Source organism: Schistocerca gregaria, chromosome 1, assembly GCF_023897955.1.
Source record: "Schistocerca gregaria isolate iqSchGreg1 chromosome 1, iqSchGreg1.2, whole genome shotgun sequence".
NCBI lineage: Eukaryota > Metazoa > Arthropoda > Insecta > Orthoptera > Acrididae > Schistocerca > Schistocerca gregaria.
This window is the reverse complement of record NC_064920.1, coordinates 158715385-158734847: the sequence shown is the minus strand read 5'-3', so window position 1 is coordinate 158734847 and position 19463 is coordinate 158715385. Positions and strand designations below refer to the sequence as shown.

General features: G+C 39.9%; 2 protein-coding genes across 3 annotated transcripts in view; one reads left to right on the top strand and one right to left on the bottom strand.

Moving 5' to 3' along the window:
• Positions 1 to 15443, bottom strand: part of LOC126335338 (KAT8 regulatory NSL complex subunit 1) — a 344378-nt gene extending 328935 nt beyond the window's left edge. Inside the window, exon 1 of one of the 2 annotated variants that reach the window (XM_049998554.1) lies at positions 14835 to 15443. The gene's annotated coding sequence lies outside the window, so the exon portion shown is untranslated. Of the gene's footprint in view, positions 1 to 14661 lie in introns of both variants that reach the window. The other variant, XM_049998520.1, reaches the window with a different exon arrangement.
• A 79-nt stretch (positions 15444 to 15522) lies between these two features.
• Positions 15523 to 16988, top strand: LOC126335363 (dual specificity protein phosphatase 23-like). The gene is made up of 2 exons (XM_049998568.1): positions 15523 to 15865; positions 16593 to 16988. Exons 1-2 carry the CDS (start codon positions 15578 to 15580, stop codon positions 16800 to 16802), a joined length of 498 nt encoding a protein of 165 aa, XP_049854525.1. The 5' UTR covers positions 15523 to 15577; the 3' UTR covers positions 16803 to 16988.
• The last annotated feature ends 2475 nt before the right edge of the window (positions 16989 to 19463 follow it).

Sequence of the window (19463 nt, the reverse complement as noted above, 5' to 3'; positions counted from 1 at the left end):
GTCTTTTGTAATAGAAATTATTTTCATTCAATTACTTGTGGCAGCATCGTGTTATACATGAGACCATAACCTACACTACTCTGTAACTGGTTTTACTAAGTCAACTGTCCCTTTTGGATTTCTTCTTGATATTTGCAACTACACATTTTGCATAAAACTGAATTCTACCTTCAGACTTCTTTTTTTTATAATTCTCTTTCTCTTACAGCAAAGATCTACTGGGAAAATCCAGTTGGATAACTTTGACAGGGGTGTCTTGAGACAAACAATCGACTAATTCCACTTGGTTTAGAAGACTGCGCCAAGTCTGCAGCAACTTTGACCAATACTCCATGGGATTCACATGGAAAGAAGTACAGAATGAGAGGTCTTTACTGCTAGAGGCTGGATACATTGTTGATTGGTGATCACATTTCATTGTATAATTGTCTATGAAAACTGATACAAAATTAGTAGCCACAAGCACCATCATTCAACATGAAACTACCAATTTCAGTTTCATGAATCCTGTAACCTTTTGTTACACCCTTGTCTCAATTTTTCCAGTTGTAGATGTGTAGTGTGTAGCAATTGACAACTATTGCAGCGGAACTAAGAGATGGATCGCACTATCAATGCCCCTTTGAACACAAAACTGTAAGAGAACTTGGTGTGGCTTGTTTCTTCCATACTGCCCCTAACCCTCAGGAGCCTCTGTGTTGACAGTCAGTGGGCAGAACTTGCTTCCTCCACTCCCTGCACCCCTCTCAGATTTTGCTCTTCTTCTTGTGAACTATTCTAATCAAACGGTCAGTCATTTTATTTCCTGGGATACCCACATGACTTTGGACCCGATGAAAGCCAATTGAGCAGGCAGCATGACGAAGGTCATTGGAAAGGTCATGAGTAGCGGATACCAAAGGGTGGCAACAATAGCATGGGTCTGTAGCCTGGAGACTGCTCATTGAGTCAGAACGTATTAAAACAGGTCAAGAGAGGCCTGTTTAATTAATTGGAGGGCTCTGCTAACGGCTGTTAGCTCTGCCATAAACATGCTACATGTTCTTGGCAGCAGTGAACAGCATTCCATACCAGCAGAAGATGTAAAAGCATATCCTGTCTTATCTGGTGGTGTAAAATAGGTAGCATTCTGGAACTCTTGAAGAACTGGAGATAACAGAAGCCAAAAGGTCATGGAGCTGAATGAGACCTGTCGACCACAGAATAGATTGGCCCTAATCCAAGGCCTGGTACCACCCAAAGGGGACTGTGTGAGAAAACACGGGGAGCAACAGTCCAGGGAGGGGAGATGGAGATCTTGGCAGAGAGAACTGGGATGCATTCCAACAACTGTGATGCATTCCAACTGGTAGTCTCACCTGAGGGCAGCTATCCAGATGGGACACACCCCATATGTAAAGACAATCGGATAGTGGGATGATCAGGGTATTGTCGAATGGCGATTTCATCAGAGACCAAGATCTGGAACTGTCAAATCTGAAGAGGGAAGATACCCACTTCAACAAGGAGACTATCTGAACTAATCTGAAAGGGACTAGTGGCCAGATACATGCCGTGATGGTGTACTGGGATCTAACAGCTTTAAAGCTGAAGGAGCTAATGCGCCATAAACCTGGTAAACATAGTCCAGTTGGGACAAAACATGGACCCGGTAAAAATGGATAAGATTAGCATGATCCACACCCCAAGAAGTGTTAGCAAGGAAGCAGAAAGAGTTAAGCTTCTGCCTGCAGCTAGTCTTCAGGTAATGAATGTGGGGCTGCCAGCTCAGCATTTTACCAAGATGGAGGCCCAAGAAACAGGACTGTGCTACATAGTCCAGGAGCTGGACACCCAGTTAGAGTTCTGGGTCAGGATGGACCACTGCACGATGGCAGAAATGCATGACCCGTGTTTTTGTAGGAGAGAACTGGAAACCATGGAACAGAGTCAGGCGGAGGCCCACCAGATGGCATCTTGAAGCTGGCATTCAGCAGAAGGTACTGAGTGGGAGCTGTTCCAAACGCAAAAATCATTGACATAGCAATGCAGGAGTGACCAGTGCTCCATTGATGGTGATGAGGGAGAGAGTGAGACTCAGACACAGAGCCATGTGGGACACCATTCTCTTGGACCTGTGTAGAAATGAATGAAGTTCCAAATCTTATCTAGAACACCTGGGAGAGGGAGAGGGGGAGGGGGGACTGGGGCAATGAATAAAAATCGGTAAGGAGCCTCAAAATCCCCAGTCATGGAGGGTAAGTAAAATGTGATGAAACTAAGCTTTGTCTTACGCCTTGTGCAGGTCAAAAAAGACTGTGACAAGGTGATGGCATTTAGAAAAAGCCAGTTGTATTGCTGCTTCCAACTTAAGTTGTGCATCAACATGATTACTCTGAATTCACAATTAAGTGCCTGGCAGAGGGTTCATCAGTCCACCTTTAAGCTCTTTCTCTACCATTCCACTCTTGAATGGCACGCATGAAAAACGAACACTTGAATCTTATTGTGCAAACTCTGATTTCTCTTATTTTATTATGATAATCATTTCTCACAACGTAGGTGGGCTGCAACACTCTGAAGAAAAAGTCAGTGATAGAAATTTCATAAGAAAGTCCTGTCACAGCAAGAAACGCCTTTGCTTTAATGACTGTCACCCCAATTCATGAATCATATCTGTGGCACTCTCTACCTTATTTCGAGATAATACAAAACAAGCTGCCCTTCTTTGAACTTTTCCGATGTCCGTCATTAATCCAATCTGATGCGGATACCACATTGCAGAGCAATATTCTGGTGTAAAGTTGTGCACTTCATCAAATGAAAAACACAGTATCCTATGACTATAATATCAACATCACTGCTGGAAGCGGCCACGTCATACAAATACCTGGGTGTAACACTTTTAGGGATATGAAACGGAATGATCACATAGGTTCAGTCATGGGTAAAGCAGATATACTTTGGTTCACTGGCAGACTACTGGGGAAGTGCAATGAGTCTGCTAAGGAGATTGCTTACAAATCACTCATGTGATCCATTCTAGAATACTGCTCAAGTGTGTGGGACCCATACCAAATAGAACTAATAGGGGACATTGAATGTATACAGAGAAGGGCAGCATGAATGGTCACACACTTGCTTGACCCATGGGAGAGTGTCACAGAGATCCTGACGAAACTGAACTGGCAGACTCTTGAAGACAGATGTAAAAAATCCTAAAAAAGCTTACCAACAAAGTTTCAAGAACAAGCTTTTAAATGACGACTCTAGGAATATATTACAACCATTGCTCACTTAGCGAAGCTTAGAATAATTATAACACACACAGAAGCATTCAATCAATCATTCTTCCCAATTTCCACACATGACTGGAAAAGGAAGAAAGAAAATAATTTGAACAAGTGGAGATGCCCTCTGCATGTACTTCACAGTGGTCTGCAGAGTATAGAGGTAGACGTTTAAGACCGATTAGATAGTGAGTTTTAGCATATAGTTGCATAAAATGATACTGTTGGTCTGTGAAGGTTGGCATTTGAAACATTGTACGGCTTGGTATTGATCCTGAATAGCTACTGCAATCTCTTTAGTCCACCACAGCATTGGACGATGAGGAGACAGGCCTGTAGAAAGGGGAATAGCACTTCCAGTGGGAGGGACAATCATGTTGGAGTCACCTTGCAAAACCTCACCAATACAATCCAACAGAGAGGTGGCAAATGTAACAGCACAGGCTTACACAGCATAGCTGGCTCTGTGAAGTGACCAACATGGTTGTCGAAATGATTAATGGAAAATCTCATATAAAGATGTGAAACAAATACTAACAAAGAGATAGAGGGGCTGGCCAGTACTTACCTCAGCTCAGTACAGCCGATAGATACACAAAAAACAACCGAAAATTTACGTTCCTGGCTTTCGGAATAAACGTTCCTTCATCAGGGAGGAGAGAGGGGAAAGAAAGGGAAGAAGGGAAAGTGGATTTAGTTACTCACAACCCAGGTTATGAAGCAACAGGGAAAGGAAAACAGGGAGGGTAGCAAGGATGGAGGCATGGTTGTCAGAAGGAAGCCAAAGATATTCTCAATTCTCTATTTGTTCTTTCTATTGAGAATATTTGTTTCAACATGGTTGTCGATCTGTCTGGCAGGGGCAAGTAAACAACAGGATCCCTGGAAAGTGGTCACTGTCACAATAGTCATCATGTAACCCATAGCCATAAGATTAGAAGAACAAATGGTTAAATCAATAACTGAAAACTCCCATGGATAGCAGTTAAAGGGATAAGAGAACCATCACTGAGGCAAAAAGGAAGGCCTATGAGAAACTGGTCAATTAGAAGGCCCTTACCAGATGAAGTGTTACTCCCCCACAGCAGAGGGTGGTTTGAGTGAAATCCATAAGCACGAAAAAAAATGGAATGTGTGTGTGTGTGTGTGTGTGTGTGTGTGTGTGTGTGTGGGTGGGTGTGGGAGGGGGGGGGGGGGAGGTGGAGATTATTGGATTAATGTGGACAATGCAATGTAAGTAAGTGGCCTCCTGGAGGTAGGTAAATGTTGCAAAACATAATTGCTGAGGTCATTTGCACCTGCACCACTATTGCTTCCAATGAGTACACTGGGGAATTCATTAATTGACAACATCTGTATGAACCTAAGTAAAGACCCCTCCAGATGTACTCTTTGGAGCAGCATGGTTCCAACAGTACACACAATAACCATGGAATGTTGGAGAATGGTCTTCACTGAAGAGCATTTCTTAGAGAGGAATGCAAACCACGGAAGAATAAATAAGGTGGCTTAGTTCTGGTAGGTGACAGTAGTTAGGCATGATTGGACCAAGGATCACTGCCTGTCACCAGTGGTGATGGAAACACATTCACAAACATGTCCAGGGGCACCAGAGAACCCTTGTCTGGTTGTTGTTCTTTTCTTTTGTAACCCTGGTGGGCGAGCTTCATTCAAGAGGATATCCCCAGTGAGTGCGGGGACACACGCATTAGAGAAGCCATGGGACCCAAAGCCACGACTTGTGCAGCCATTCTTTGGCTTGGAGGGGGGGGGGGGCAGGAAGAGGGATCCCAAGGGGGAGCCTGTAACCAGTAGACACCAAAGGAGGACAATGCTTCTCCAGCTAAGTGCTGGAAGCGGTTCCCGAAGAAGGTACGGAAACCATGGAGAGGGAAGGTGGTAGGAGATCTAGTTTGAAGAAGGTAGGAACCAAAGTACCAACCACCCCTCCACGTGGTATATTGGGAGCAGCATGGTTCCCACGGGTACACACAATAAACAGTGTTTCTTGGAGAGCAATGCAAAAAGTAAGGGGGAAAAGGGAGGGGGGAGGGGCAGTGCCTGTAGTGTTAGTGTAATTGATCATTGTATCCATAGGAGGTAAGCATTCATATTTCTTCCGCGCCTCAGTATACAACAGGAAGTCAATAGATTTGTATTCCTGGATCATTTATTATTTCTATTGGACAAACTAGCAAACAGGGAAGGGTGATGTTGACACATAATGGTGAATGTTCACACAGACTATCTTTGTGGAGCGATCATCCACAGCTGCTGAATTTTGATCCATTGTGCAGCAGGATGATATATGCCCAAAGTGTAAACATCCACAGTAGCTCACAGGTGGAGGGACATGTGGTTCCGCATCACACCTATACAGCATGACCTTAAATTTCTCTGGGAGGACATTCCCTTCAAAGCTTAAGATAAATGTCCCTGCATCCGTATGATTATCCTTGGGCCATTTTTGCACTTGTCTGATAAAATGTATACCTCACCACTGCAGTTTAGTCTGGAGCTCCTCACCTGTTTGGAGCAAATTATTTCTGCAGAAGACAATTCCTAAGACCATGTTCAAAGTTCGGTGTAAGGAAATGGCCAGAGGTACATCACCTAGACGATTACATGACTGAGGAGCTATAGGTTGGGCAGCAGAGGAAGTAATAATTAATACCAAACCATTTTGCACTTTTCTCCGAGACTCAACCTTACCAAATTTGTTTTCAGTGTTTTCCACAAAAAATAATGGATTTGTTTCAGAAAAAGTGACCTGCAGTCTGAGTACACACCAAGTATTTGGTGAAGTGTTTCATACCCAAATGTCTGGCTTGTACCTCTTCCCATGGCATAGCCAGCGAAGGAAACACCATAGGATTATATCTCTCTGCACTGTAATAATCTTTCCCATCTCCCTTGTGGCCAACAGCAGAGAAAAGTGTAATTCGCTTCTTCTGCCGTGGCATCATCCACTCTGATTTGTATCATCCCCTAAGGGGCACCACCCAGCCCACAGCAACCATTACCTCGCCAGCAGACCGTTGCCTGGAGTCCTGTGCCCCAACCATGATGGATACATACTCCCTGTATGGGGTATCCAGCTCAGGCACCAACAGGACGATCCCTGTGGGTTCAGAGAACTACCACTGTGAAGGTATTTGATGATGCCCCCCTACACATAACAATGGTGGCTATTGTGCTGGGTTTTGGGCATAATACCTTTGCAGAAAGGAAGAGTGCAAAGACAAATGCACAAAAGGTGCAATGTACACCGTGCTGGGCAACCTTCCCCTCATCATCCACATTTCCGTAGAGTACGAAAAATGAGTAACACGTCAAACCACATCAAGGGGACCACATAATTATGAATGAAAAGTTGTAGAATGCTAGAAGGGAGAAAATGAGTGTCTAAAATCACAAACCAGATCCAAGCACAATAGGCACTATGAAGACCATCCAATGGAAAGACAGAGAAGAAAAAAGAATAGTAGAAGGATAGATTTGCAGCATGGAAGGGGAAAGTAGAGCTGCAAGGGCTGGGGCCCCATGGTGGCCCAGTACCCATAAAAGAGATGTGAACCCCTTGGGGTGCATGAGGTATTGTAGCATGAAGAGCTGTATCAAACCAGTCTTCGGATCAAAAATAACAACAACAACATCTATTATTCAGTATTACAGCAGCTTTCTATCTACCATCTAGAACTTCCCTTTTTTTGTGATGTTGAGTTTCAAGTGATGGGATTAGTTAGTACGATAGATCTGTGGCAAATTAATTTGTTTGGAGCCTAACTTTCCAGTTTTCTCAGTCTAGCAATGTGCAAATTTTCTCTTACAAGTCTTTGGCCCCACCATCTTCTTTGTATATCATGTTTTGGTCTCACAGCACCTTCATTAACCCCATTTTTTTCCACCAATCGCAATCTGCAGCTTATCTCAAGCATCCACTTCCAAGCCACACCACAAAAAAGCTGAAATTAATTACAGCTCTATATTCTATACATAATCACAAAAATCACTTCTTCTTAATAGGAATAAATTTGAAGTCCACAAGCCGCCCTGACCTTTGCTGATCAAAGGCTCCTCTGTTGCAATTTTCTGTCTTGCTCAGAGTCAACAAGGATAAATGACAAAATTAGATGCATCCTTTCAAATGAATCATCCTGGTATCTGCATTGATCAGTTTAGGCATAATACCGAAAAATTTAAACTGTGCTGACTGGATGGGGATTTTATATATTAAATGTGACTCCATTACTTTAACCATTCCTCTGAGAAAATATTCATTCTGCACAAGGCCTTGTTTGTGTGAAATCACCCAATGGTCATTGCCCTCATATCAGAGATCTTTAAGAAAATATGATAGAAGAAAGTATATAATGAAAGAGGGTTAAAATAAATTTTTCTAGAATCTTGTGATCTAAACTATAGTTAGGAGACCATTATGAAATTGGTGTCATTTACAAAAAGTGGCATTGCGAGAGAGGGTGGCTTGTAAGTTTGTAACCAGTATAACTTTTTTATTTATGTATTAATTTCATACAATTTGGTGACACTGGAAAAATAAGAGGATTCATGTATGGTATAAAATTGTTAAAATGCTGGAACTATTCACACAAATATTTGAAAATCTGTAATGAAAATCATTCCTGAAGGTTTTTGTACATTTAGAATTTTTTTCACTAAAATCACATTTCACCATCTCAATTTTTTTCACAAAATGGCTATTACCATACTTCTCGGAAGGGGGGGGGGGGGGAGGGAGTAATCACAAGGGTGTTTTTCCTCTCTTGCTACACCTGTGTTGTGAGCTGACAACAAGTTTATAATGTTCTCAACCTGCTAACTGAATATGCTTGACAGAGATTTCTGCCATGTCTGACTGAAATCCTATTTGTTCCCTAAAAGTGTTGAGAAATTCCATAAAGAGGCCATTAACCCTTGTTTCCCCTTACAGAGTTTTCATAAAACATTTTTGACTGAACAAAGACTGAAATAATATTCCTTTTTCATGGCTCTTTACCATTTGATTTAGAAATGATCATGAAAAACAAAATTTCAGTCAGTCTTGTGTCAGAAGAAAAGTCATAGTAGCAAAGGAAAGAGACTGGCAAGTTCTGAATCATTCTGATGTTGAATTACTGAAGCTAAGAAGTACCTGTGAACATAATGGCAGTGTTTGAACTTTTCATTAAAGGCTCTATATGGGAACATGGGAAGACAAAGAATTTACAGTGAGCTTTTAGGAATCACAGTAAAAAGGCTGTTAAGATATCTCTGAAACTTGTTTCTTTAACCATGACAAGGAAATATAAGAATCTTGCACTTATCCCCGGTACCAAGCTTCCTATGACATGCTGTAAGGCCATTTTGTCCCTGACACTGCTTGGCATTTTATCTAAATCCCGTCATATAGCACAAAATTCCAGCAAACAGCATCATAAGTGCTACATATTCCTGTGTAAAAAGTGTCTGAAGAATGTGGCAGTGCTGAATGCACAGACTAAAATAGTTTAATGCAAAAACTTCAAGAGAAATTTAGTAAAAGTTGTGTTAAGGAATACTGAAAATACTTATCTTAGCACCAACTTCTGTGTGGTAAATAAAAAACCTTTTGTGTGACATAGAAAAAACCTAAACATTTTTAAAACCACTGAATACATGGTAGAGAAATTAAGGGAATTACTAAAAAAGGAGATGGTATTTTGTCAAAAGGAAGATGTGATGTGGGAAACAGAACAGGCAAAGATGTGGAAACAAATGTCCATACCTTTAACACATGTCCAGACCTTTTACTATGATGATTACATAGGCCAAATTTCAGCTAATAAAAGAGACTGTATAGGCTACACATTAAGAAGAGACTGTCTCTTCAGAAAAAAGCAAAAAATAGTAAAGACAAAAAGACTTATTTTGCATAATCTGAAAGCTGTGTACATAACTCTCAAATAAAACTACTCTTGTGATACAATTAGTTTCACAATGCTTTATGAACTTTGCCCAAAAGAAAGCAGAATGAAAAATTTGGGTATATGCATTTTTCAGCAAAATGTAAAACTGAGGATGCACATTGAACATGTAAAGCTTTACAGAAAACGTTTGCAAAAACTTGTTTACAATCTGTAAAATGAGGAGTGCATGCTGCATTGCTGTTTTCAGTGCCCTGAACAATATGAACTGCACAATTTTATATTGGAGCTGGAATCCTTACAAGATTTTGAAAATCTTATTTTCAAGCAATAAATCCAAACCTATCAACCTACATAGGACACTTTAATGAAGACAGTCAATGAATTTGTTGAGTATGTTGTGTAAGTACTTCAAAACTTAACACATCATTGCATACAAAAATCTCTGACTTGCTACTTAAAATCAAGCAAGGAAACACTGTGTGATACTTCCTACATCATTATACTGGATTTTGCACAAAACTATACTTGTTTGCTTCAGGATGTTGCACAAGGTTTTCATTGGCAGAACTTTCAAATTAGGCTTTATCTTTGTGTTATGTACTATAAAACAGAGAATTGCTTTAAGTCAGTGTCTTAGTGTTGTCTTAAAGTGATTTTTTGCAGTATGATATGAATACCTGCTCTCACCTGCAACAAATACCACACATCCAACATTAATTCATTTATTTCAGTGACGGCAGCTAATCACAAGGTAAAAACTTTAAGAACGTTCTAAATCTAATGTCATCACCAGCAAGATCAAGGGTATATAATTGCAGAATGGAACTTTTTGCCACCAGTCATCACAAAAGTTTATGTGATGGGGTTTGTGGTACTAATAAATGTTTAGTCACATGAGCAAGTTTAGTGTCCATATAACAATGACATTTTAAGGCCAAAAAAAAAAAAACTGTTTTCATTTGCCAAAACTCATGCTCCAGGAATACAAAGATCTTATGTTTCTGACAGAGGAGATAACAAAATACACAAACATGTTACAAAAATGATATGAAGCTGGTTCTACCAGCCCTCGGACAAGAGTTAATCAGTTTTTTCAAACCACTGAAGAAAAGCAGGATACTGGTAAAGCGTGGTTCATCATGTACTAAATTTATACAAGTTCATTTTAGGCCTCAAAACAATGCCAATGTCACTACTGAAGAAGAAATGTTCATCACTGGTAGCTACAATAACCAATGGTAGGCTGGAAAAATACTTGAGATCGGTGAAGAACATTGAGTTGTAAAGGTCAGTTTCATGAGACCAAGTGGACCTTCCTCAGTTTATTAGCAGTCACTTCATGCTGATGTTTGTTGGACCCCTTATTAAAAAAAGTTTAAAAGATTGGATCTGCTCCTACTGTAAGCAAAGAACTGTCATTTAAATACTTGAGATCGGACACAATTTCCACTGATACCTTGTTAAAAGAATGAATATTATGCATGTATTTTATGTAGAATGAAGATCACACTAGCTGAGTTATAAAACAATATTAATGTATTTTTATTTACGTTGTTTCAGTTTTAGATCACTAAACAGAACAAAAATCCTTCTCATATTTTTTTGTTAAATAGTACGATAATAAACGTTATGTGAGACAAACATTAAAATGGTGAAATTTGGGATTTCTGCTAAGAAAATAATCCCTGAAATTTGTAAAAAGTACGTATATCTCCAGTGAAATAAACAAAGTAAAACTGATACATAAATAAAAAAGTTATTATTTTATTTGCACCTGTTTGTGGAAACGAAATGAATTTTAAAATTATGCCTTAACCACAGTTTTGATCTGAAAATTCAGGAAAAAATATATTACCACTCTTTTATTATGTACTTTCTTACACTAGATTTTCATCTGTGACTTGAGCGTGACAAGATTTCTTTATTCTGGATGATTTTAAATTAAATGAACCAAAAGCGAAGTATTCCTGCAACAGTTTAAGGGTGATTCTGTGATTATATTACTGACTTTCAGGGACAATGAAGAAAAGTAAAGATACCAATTTGAGGTAAGAGATCCTGGTCCGGTAATGCCAGAGGCGAAAATTATAAGTGAAAATTGATCTGATACTTGTGCTAGAGGACCATGCTCTTTGCATTCCCTGTTTTGGAAGGAGATAATATGAAACAACTAAAAAAACGTTTAGCTCTACAATGCATACCTTAAGAGCTAGAGTGCCTGCCATATTTGCTACTGTGAAACACAACCGCTGAACATGTGCTCATAGCTTATAAGGTGTGCATTTTAGAGGCTGTGTTTACTAGACAGTTTTTTCTTGTTTTGTCCATACTACCTCCTCCCAAAACAAGGAAAGCACAGAGCTTATAGTAGAAGGGGTACACTGTCATACATATATCAGGACAATTTTCGCTTATAATTTGCAATTCAGTTGTTTCTTGAGCAGAGTATCTTATCACAAATTGATACATTTACCCTTCTTCATAATCCCTGAAATCCTGTATCATCATCATGGAGTCCCTATGTATGTCAACTTCTCTAGTTCACATGTTGAACTAAAAACATAGTTTTAAGGACATCAGAAATATGTAGGCCTGTATGTATGTCTCCTATGGAGGGCTTCCGACAGTTGTTCTTCCTATTTACCATGTAAGAATTGAAGAGAAAAGGGGAGAAGGGGGTAATGGTACTGCAACACACTGTAAAGCACCTTACAATGTGAAGATAGTGAAACAGTATCTGTAACATTCACCACAAAATCTTATAGCCTAATCCATACAATCTTAACAATTTTAGTGGTAGCCATGCAACAGCCAACACTATTATTGGAGTGTTTTTGTGACCAGCACTACTACATCATACAAGTTACAAAAACTGGATTCCTAGAGATCTATCATGCATTATAATGGGAAGACCATTTCCGTGCACAGTGAAAATGTATTTAATTACATGCTAATGGTGATCTATCATACAACTGGTCAGATGTGCATGAACTTTGAAGACAATTTATATTCATTAGAGTATTGAGGTGTTAACAGGGGGTGACAATGAGTTTTGGATTCAGGATTTCTGTTAATTACTTTTCCTTATATACCATACAGTTCTACCACCATTCCCTTGGCAGGCTTAAGTTTGTAACATTTTACTGTTGTCACAGTTTTATTCAACAGGAAACATCACATGGCTCTTTGGTAGGCCCACCCAGCCTCCCTCTGCACATCTTCTATTCCTCTGTTTACCTGATTCCCCTTTATGCAAGTTACTTTTCAGTCTCTCGGTTAATCACAGTTTCAGCTATTTATATGCTGTATACACGGTTTGTTTACTGATATAGGAAAATACATTATGAAGTCTCAATATGGTACAAACAGGGTGTGGTACTAAATGGCAAACTGTGTAAGAGGAACTGCACAAGTGAAGAGCACAGTAGCAATTATCAGATACAACTGAAAATTCGTCAGTCTGGAAATGTTATTGTACAGTCTCAGTGTTATGTAGCTAAAACATTTTTGTCAAGACATACTTCAGATCAGCATATTACTATCTATTCCTACAAATGTTAAGTTTCTGTGCTAATTGCAGGATCTTAAATGCATGAAATCCTGTTTAGTTGCAAAAGAACACTGCAATCCAAATTTACACATTTGAGATACTCTGCTTACTTTAGAGTGAATTACCTGTTAACAACATGGGCCATTCACTGTTGTTAGCTTTATAAATTCACCCTACAATGCTTTCAACTGAACATATGATATCAGAAAATCACTAATGTACTGTATATGCTGTTTTCCATTCAATAGAAAAATTCATTTTATGAATGCTACGTTATAGAGAAGGTGTATCATCAACATTTCATTAATTCCTTTATTTATTTGTAATAACAATAGCTATAAAATACAAAGTTTTCTGACTATAATAAGTACCAATGTATTTTATACATCTACAATGATTAGAAATGCAGCAAACAACTGTTCATAATAGCCTAATTTGTTCTTTGGCACTTACTGAGCAAGGATTTTCTTTTTTATTTGCAAAAAATTTTAATATATGAATAACATACTTTAGGTCATATTTAATGACTTTCTGTGTGATAAAAGCATGAAATAGAATTGTTACAGTGGCTGTAATATGACCAACGATGCTTTCTAAGAGGCATAAAAAATGAACTGAAATGTAAATGTTAAGAAGTAAGGTTTTTTTTTATAACCAGAATGAAAAAGTGTCCTTGGGAGGATTTGCAGGTTAGAAATAAGACAGAAATTTCATTTTTAAAGTAGGGCCTACATTTAAAACTTATATTTGGTCAACACAAAATTCAGTCTATAATGAAGATATACTAAGAGTTTTTGAATGGCACGTGAAATTGAGAAAGCAATATGAAAGACAGTTTCCCATAAAGTGACAAAGTAACGTTGATTGAGAATGGACAAAACAGTGGGATTCTCCTAACATTCCTGCTCTGAAGCTACAGCATCTCTTAATGGATTACTGCAAAATACAGACCAAGAATTACAAGATACACTCCCACTGACCAAAACCAAATATAATGCAAGAAATTTCATTACAGCAGAAGATGGGCGTTGTAGTTACAAGTTAGGGGAAAATTCTGGCCATTGAGAACATTTCTGGCAGAACTGGACTCAAACTGCATCAAAAATAAACAGTTGGATGCTACTGTTTAGTTTTTTACTATACTGAGGGTACAATTGTTAAGGCCACTCATGGAATAAGCGATATCAGATTAGTTATACTGTATTTGGATTGCCAATAAATGGGCGCTGCTGTGAAAAACGGTTCATAATACACTATTGTTGAGCAGTGAAGTAATTTTTATGTCGAAGCTGCACAGGTAATGTGCTTTCTACACAATACATACGTACCTAGGAGGCAAAGTATTTTTATGAACGACGCTCGTTTCCATTCCGACGGAAGTTCGGAGCGCCTGTACTATGTCAGAGTAAAGTGAATTAACATCACTAACTTTTAACACGATACCCCAACAAAGCAAAATTCTGGTGCAATAATGTGATTTAAGTTTTTGAACTAACAATTCTATGGAAATTAAACGGATTAACCTGTAATATATAAAGAAGCAGTGTACAATACTTCAGTATTGTCTATATCTATATAATCTAAAGGGAAGTGAAATCCGTGACAGGACGATGACGGTAAACATTCCCTCTAGCATCCGTCTTAGCAATTAACTTTGTATTTTGCCTATTAATTCATTGGTTAAGTTTCTTAATTATGAGAAATTTTCTTCACGAGTTTGTTTCTTTACCTATAAAGTCTGTCAATAGATAAATCTAGTAGTAAGCTAGAAGGAAAAATGTTAGTTGCTCAAATTACTGTTAAAATGATTTATCAGAAACTAGTAGCAAAATCTATTCTCAAGTATTCGCCAGTTCTTCTAGCGAAATAATAGAAAACTAAATTGTAATCTGTATGCAGTACAATGTTATGAATCTTATAACAGATCAAATTTTACCTGTGATCATGATAGCACGGCTAATTCGTGTAATACTTTTCCGCAAGTACACTCGAGTACTACGACTAGATTCATATGTCACGAACGAATTGCCAATATTTTCAACTTCAACACTTATCTTACTACGGGAAGCGCAAAATAGTTTTCCGAATCGTATAGGTGTAAATACTTACAGAGTCTGTACAGCACGCGAGTTCGTCAGCCAATCAGGGAACGATATTCCGCTGGCAGAGTGTATCAAGAAACAAAATTGCTTGGGCGCCGGTTTAAACAGCAATGTATCACGTTCGCATTATTTGATGTTTTTTGCCGTCGGCATTTGCATAACAAAGCACTAACAAGACCAACATTTCAACTCTTATAGAAAATATCGCGTGAAGTTAGCGTCCCTCACTGTAACGAGTGTGTAGTGTAGCCACAAACGGTTCAGAAAATAATTAACCTCAAATGCCTACTGAGTAGTTGAGCTAATTAACTTGTTATACTAACACCCGTATAATAATGTTTTATAAAAATACTGCAATGAGGCATCCAACAAGCGGTAATACAGAGCCCAAATTGCATCTAAATAAATTCTCTAGCTCTTTTTGCGGTGACACTTAATCAAGCTTACATTTTGACGAGTGCTCGCACACACAGCCTCATATGACAGATTCTTAGCTTATTTGCCTCACAAATGTCGTTGAACATCCTCTCCGTTCACCTTTTAGTATATTTTTATCAATTATTTCAAGAGAAGCGCGTTAATCGACGCTAGATAGCCTGGTCTTGTGTCGTACTTCATCTCTGGAAATGTAATGTAATTTGTCAGTTGGTGATCTTTGCTCAGTTTGACACTGCTGCTTTTTTTATACGGTAGTACGAACTACGAAGTAGTTAAGTACTATTGCGGGGTACACGAGTGTTGGCGCCTTATATGGCAGAGTCAGTAGATAATTATTGTTGTCCACCTTGGAACTTTTCGTGGATCGTTCAGAATGAATTAGCTGGAATGGCATGGCCACAGACCGCTGCGAATATTCGTTTCTTGATTAATGAGGGAATAAAACACATTGTAACACTATCTCCAGAGAAGAAACCTCCTGTCCACGCATTTCCAGACATCGCGTGGACAGAAATTCCCATAAAAGAATTTCGATCGCCATCGATAACCCAGATTAAAAAGTTTATAAAAATTTGCGAATTAGCCTTAAAAAAGAGTGAGGTCAGTTTCATTTAGGTTAGGTGAATTTATGGAGTGTTGCGAGGCTACTTCGCAGTTTTTTTAATTATAATTTATTTACTGTGAGCTAGTAATTAATAGCTGTCCGTTTTCACACATTTTAATTGTGGGTCGCGGCCTTGGGAATTTTGTCAGCAGGTTAACGCACTTTTTAATCTTTATCACAGCCTTTAGTTTAATGTTTATATTGGCCTTGGATTAGTACGTATGCTATCCTACGTTCAAAATCGTACATTTTAGCATTTGGTGCACATGCAAGAACTGTCCACAGCTTTGTTTTGCCTTCAGTATTTCGTCTCCAACCTACCATGACACAGTGGAGCTGAGACATCTATGATTTTACGTCGCTGTCAACATTCCTGTACTATTGGCAGTTGCTTGCACACCTAGCTCCTTGTATTTTAATAGGAATTAACATCCTCAACCTAGTTTCGCGACTTATCAGCTGCTTTGCCCTGAATAATCTTTCTTCATCAAAGCCTTATGTACTATGGAATCGTCTGTCATCGTTCATGTTCACAAATCACTGCTTTTAAGGGCTAGTAATAGAGTGCAATAACCACTTTTACACTGTTTAATATTTGTGTTTATAGTTTCATAAAATTAAAATGATTTGTTTCGATGGCATTGCAAGACATGTACGAAACCATATTGTAAAAACTAAATGTATATGCATTGGAATGCCTAAAATCACGCTTCTCTCTTTCAGCCAGTAGGTGTCCACTGCCGAATGGGACGAGGAAGAACAGGTGTAATGGCAGCATGTTATCTTGTGAGGTTTCATGATTTATCGCCAGAGAGAGCAATAACAAATATTAGACTCATGCGACCTGGGTCTGTAGAAACATATGAACAAGAAAAAGCTGTAATTGCATACACTGATTATCTTCGCAGCGGTAATGAGCTAGCAAATCTGTAAGCCCCCAGTTAAAGGTATTCTTTGTAAGTTTCTGCAAATTGCCACTCATTGTATTTTTTATGCTCGATATGATTTGTTTTATTTCTAATTTGTCATATAATATTTCTGCTGGAAGAGCTTCATATTAAGCACATGTATTGCACTGTCCAAATTATGAATGAGTATAAAGCATATTCTTGCAAGTTATCTGTGATGCTCTGTACAAAGCCAATGCACTTTACAGTCTGCAAAAGCCTACATAGTGTTTGATGAATCCATAGTTCTGAATTAGTACATGTGGAACAATTTCAAGCTAATATTTTGTGTGCCTGGCCACTGCCAACCTTAATCTACAGGACACCGCACAGTAGCAGCAGTTGCCCAACCACTACCATGTTGAGCTGTATCTTTCTGTTCTAATGTAAAATTCGGAACACAGCTGCAAAACATGAATGGCCCAAGGTGTACAACACATTATATGCAGTACTGTGACACTGACATTGTTGACTGACACTCTATACTGTCTTCAACTCATTTTTTGCTAAGATAGGTGATGAAGCAGTTTCCAGTCCGTTGTGGTTGTGGGTACGACAGAGTTCACTGTCTACTGGGAAATAGATGCTCAGTATGAAGCACTATACATAACTACAAAGCTTCATTTTATGGAAGATGAGGGGCATGCAGTTACCGTAACTTTACAGGGAGGTGTGGTTCAGCACATTTTAGATTAATTTTTTTTCCTGTGAAACAAGATATTTTACTTTTTTAATTAGCACTATTGGCAGTAGTATTTCGGGCAACTTGTAAATTTTGATCGCAATTCCTTGTAATAAACAAAAATTGAATTTTAGATTTGAGTTGAAGAATATTTTTGTTGGAATTCAACCTAACCATGCAGAGAATGGAGTAACAACAGTGCTTCTTCTAAGTCAATAACACATATTCGATTGGTGTCATTAATATATCCATGGATACAAATTCAGCAAAATTACATACACAAAAAAACAGGCCATATTCATTTTACAAATGCAGCAAAATTACAGACACAAAGTCCAAAAAGAAGTAAGTAAATAAATAAATAAAAATAGAATGGGCACATTCGTTTTATTTTGTGTGTGTGTGTGTGTGTGTGTGTGTGTGTGTGTGTGTGTGTGTGTGTGTGTGTGTGTGTGTGTGTGTGTGTTTGGGCCTCTGTGTGGTTGTGAATGTGTGTACTCTTATTAGAAAAAGAGCAAGAGATTGAAAGCTATTGTTAATACACTCCTGGAAATTGAAATAAGAACACCGTGAATTCATTGTCCCAGGAAGGGGAAACTTTATTGACACATTCCTGGGGTTAGATACATCACATGATCACACTGACAGAACCACAGGCACATAGACACAGGCAACAGAGCATGCACAATGTCGGCACTAGTACAGTGAATATCCACCTTTCGCAGCAATGCAGGCTGCTATTCTCCCATGGACACGATCGTAGAGATGCTGGATGTAGTCCTGTGGAACAGCTTGCCATGCCATTTCCATCTGGCGCCTCAGTTGCACCAGCGTTCGTGCTGGACGTGCAGACCGCGTGAGACGACACTTCATCCAGTCCCAAACATGCTCAATGGGGGACAGATCCGGAGATCTTGCTGGCCAGGGTAGTTGACTTACACCTTCTAGAGCACGTTGGGTGGCACGGGATACATGCGGACGTGCATTGTCCTGTTGGAACAGCAAGTTCCCTCGCCGGTCTAGGAATGGTAGAACGATGGGTTCGATGACGGTTTGGATGTACCGTGCACTATTCAGTGTCCCCTTGACGATCACCAGAGGTGTACAGCCAGTGTAGGAGATCGCTCCCCACACCATGATGCCGGGTGTTGGCCCTGTGTGCCTCAGTCGTATGCAGTCCTGACTGTGGCACTCACCTGCATGGCGCCAAACACGCATACGACCATCATTGGCACCAAGGCAGAAGCGACTCTCATCGCTGAAGACGACACGTCTCCATTCGTCCCTCCATTCACGCCTGTCGCGACACCACTGGAGGCGGGCTGCACGATGTTGGGGCGTGAGCGGAAGACGGCCTAACGGTGTGCGGGACCGTAGCCCAGCTTCATGGAGACGGTTGCGAATGGTCCTCGCCGATACCCCAGGAACAACAGTGTCCCTAATTTGCTGGGAAGTGGCGGTGCGGTCCCCTACGGCACTGCGTAGGATCCTACGGTCTTGGCGTGCATCCGTGCGTCGCTGCAGTCCGGTCCCAGGTCGACGGGCACGTGCACCTTCCGCCGACCACTAGCGACAACATCGATGTACTGTGGAGACCTCACGCCCCACGTGTTGAGCAATTCGGCAGTACGTCCACCCGGCCTCCCTCATACCCACTATACGCCCTCACTCAAAGTCCGTCAACTGCACATACGGTTCACGTCCACGCTGTCGCGGCATGCTACCAGTGTTAAAGACTGCGATGGAGCTCCATATGCCACGGCAAACTGGCTGACACTGACGGCGGCAGTGCACAAATGCTGTGCAGCTAGCGCCATTCGACGGCCAACACCGCGGTTCCTGGTGTGTTTGCTGTGCCGTGCGTGTGATCATTGCTTGTACAGCCCTCTCGCAGTGTCCGGAGCAAGTATGGTGGGTCTGACACACCGGTGTCAATGTGTTCTTTTTTCCATTTCCAGGAGTGTA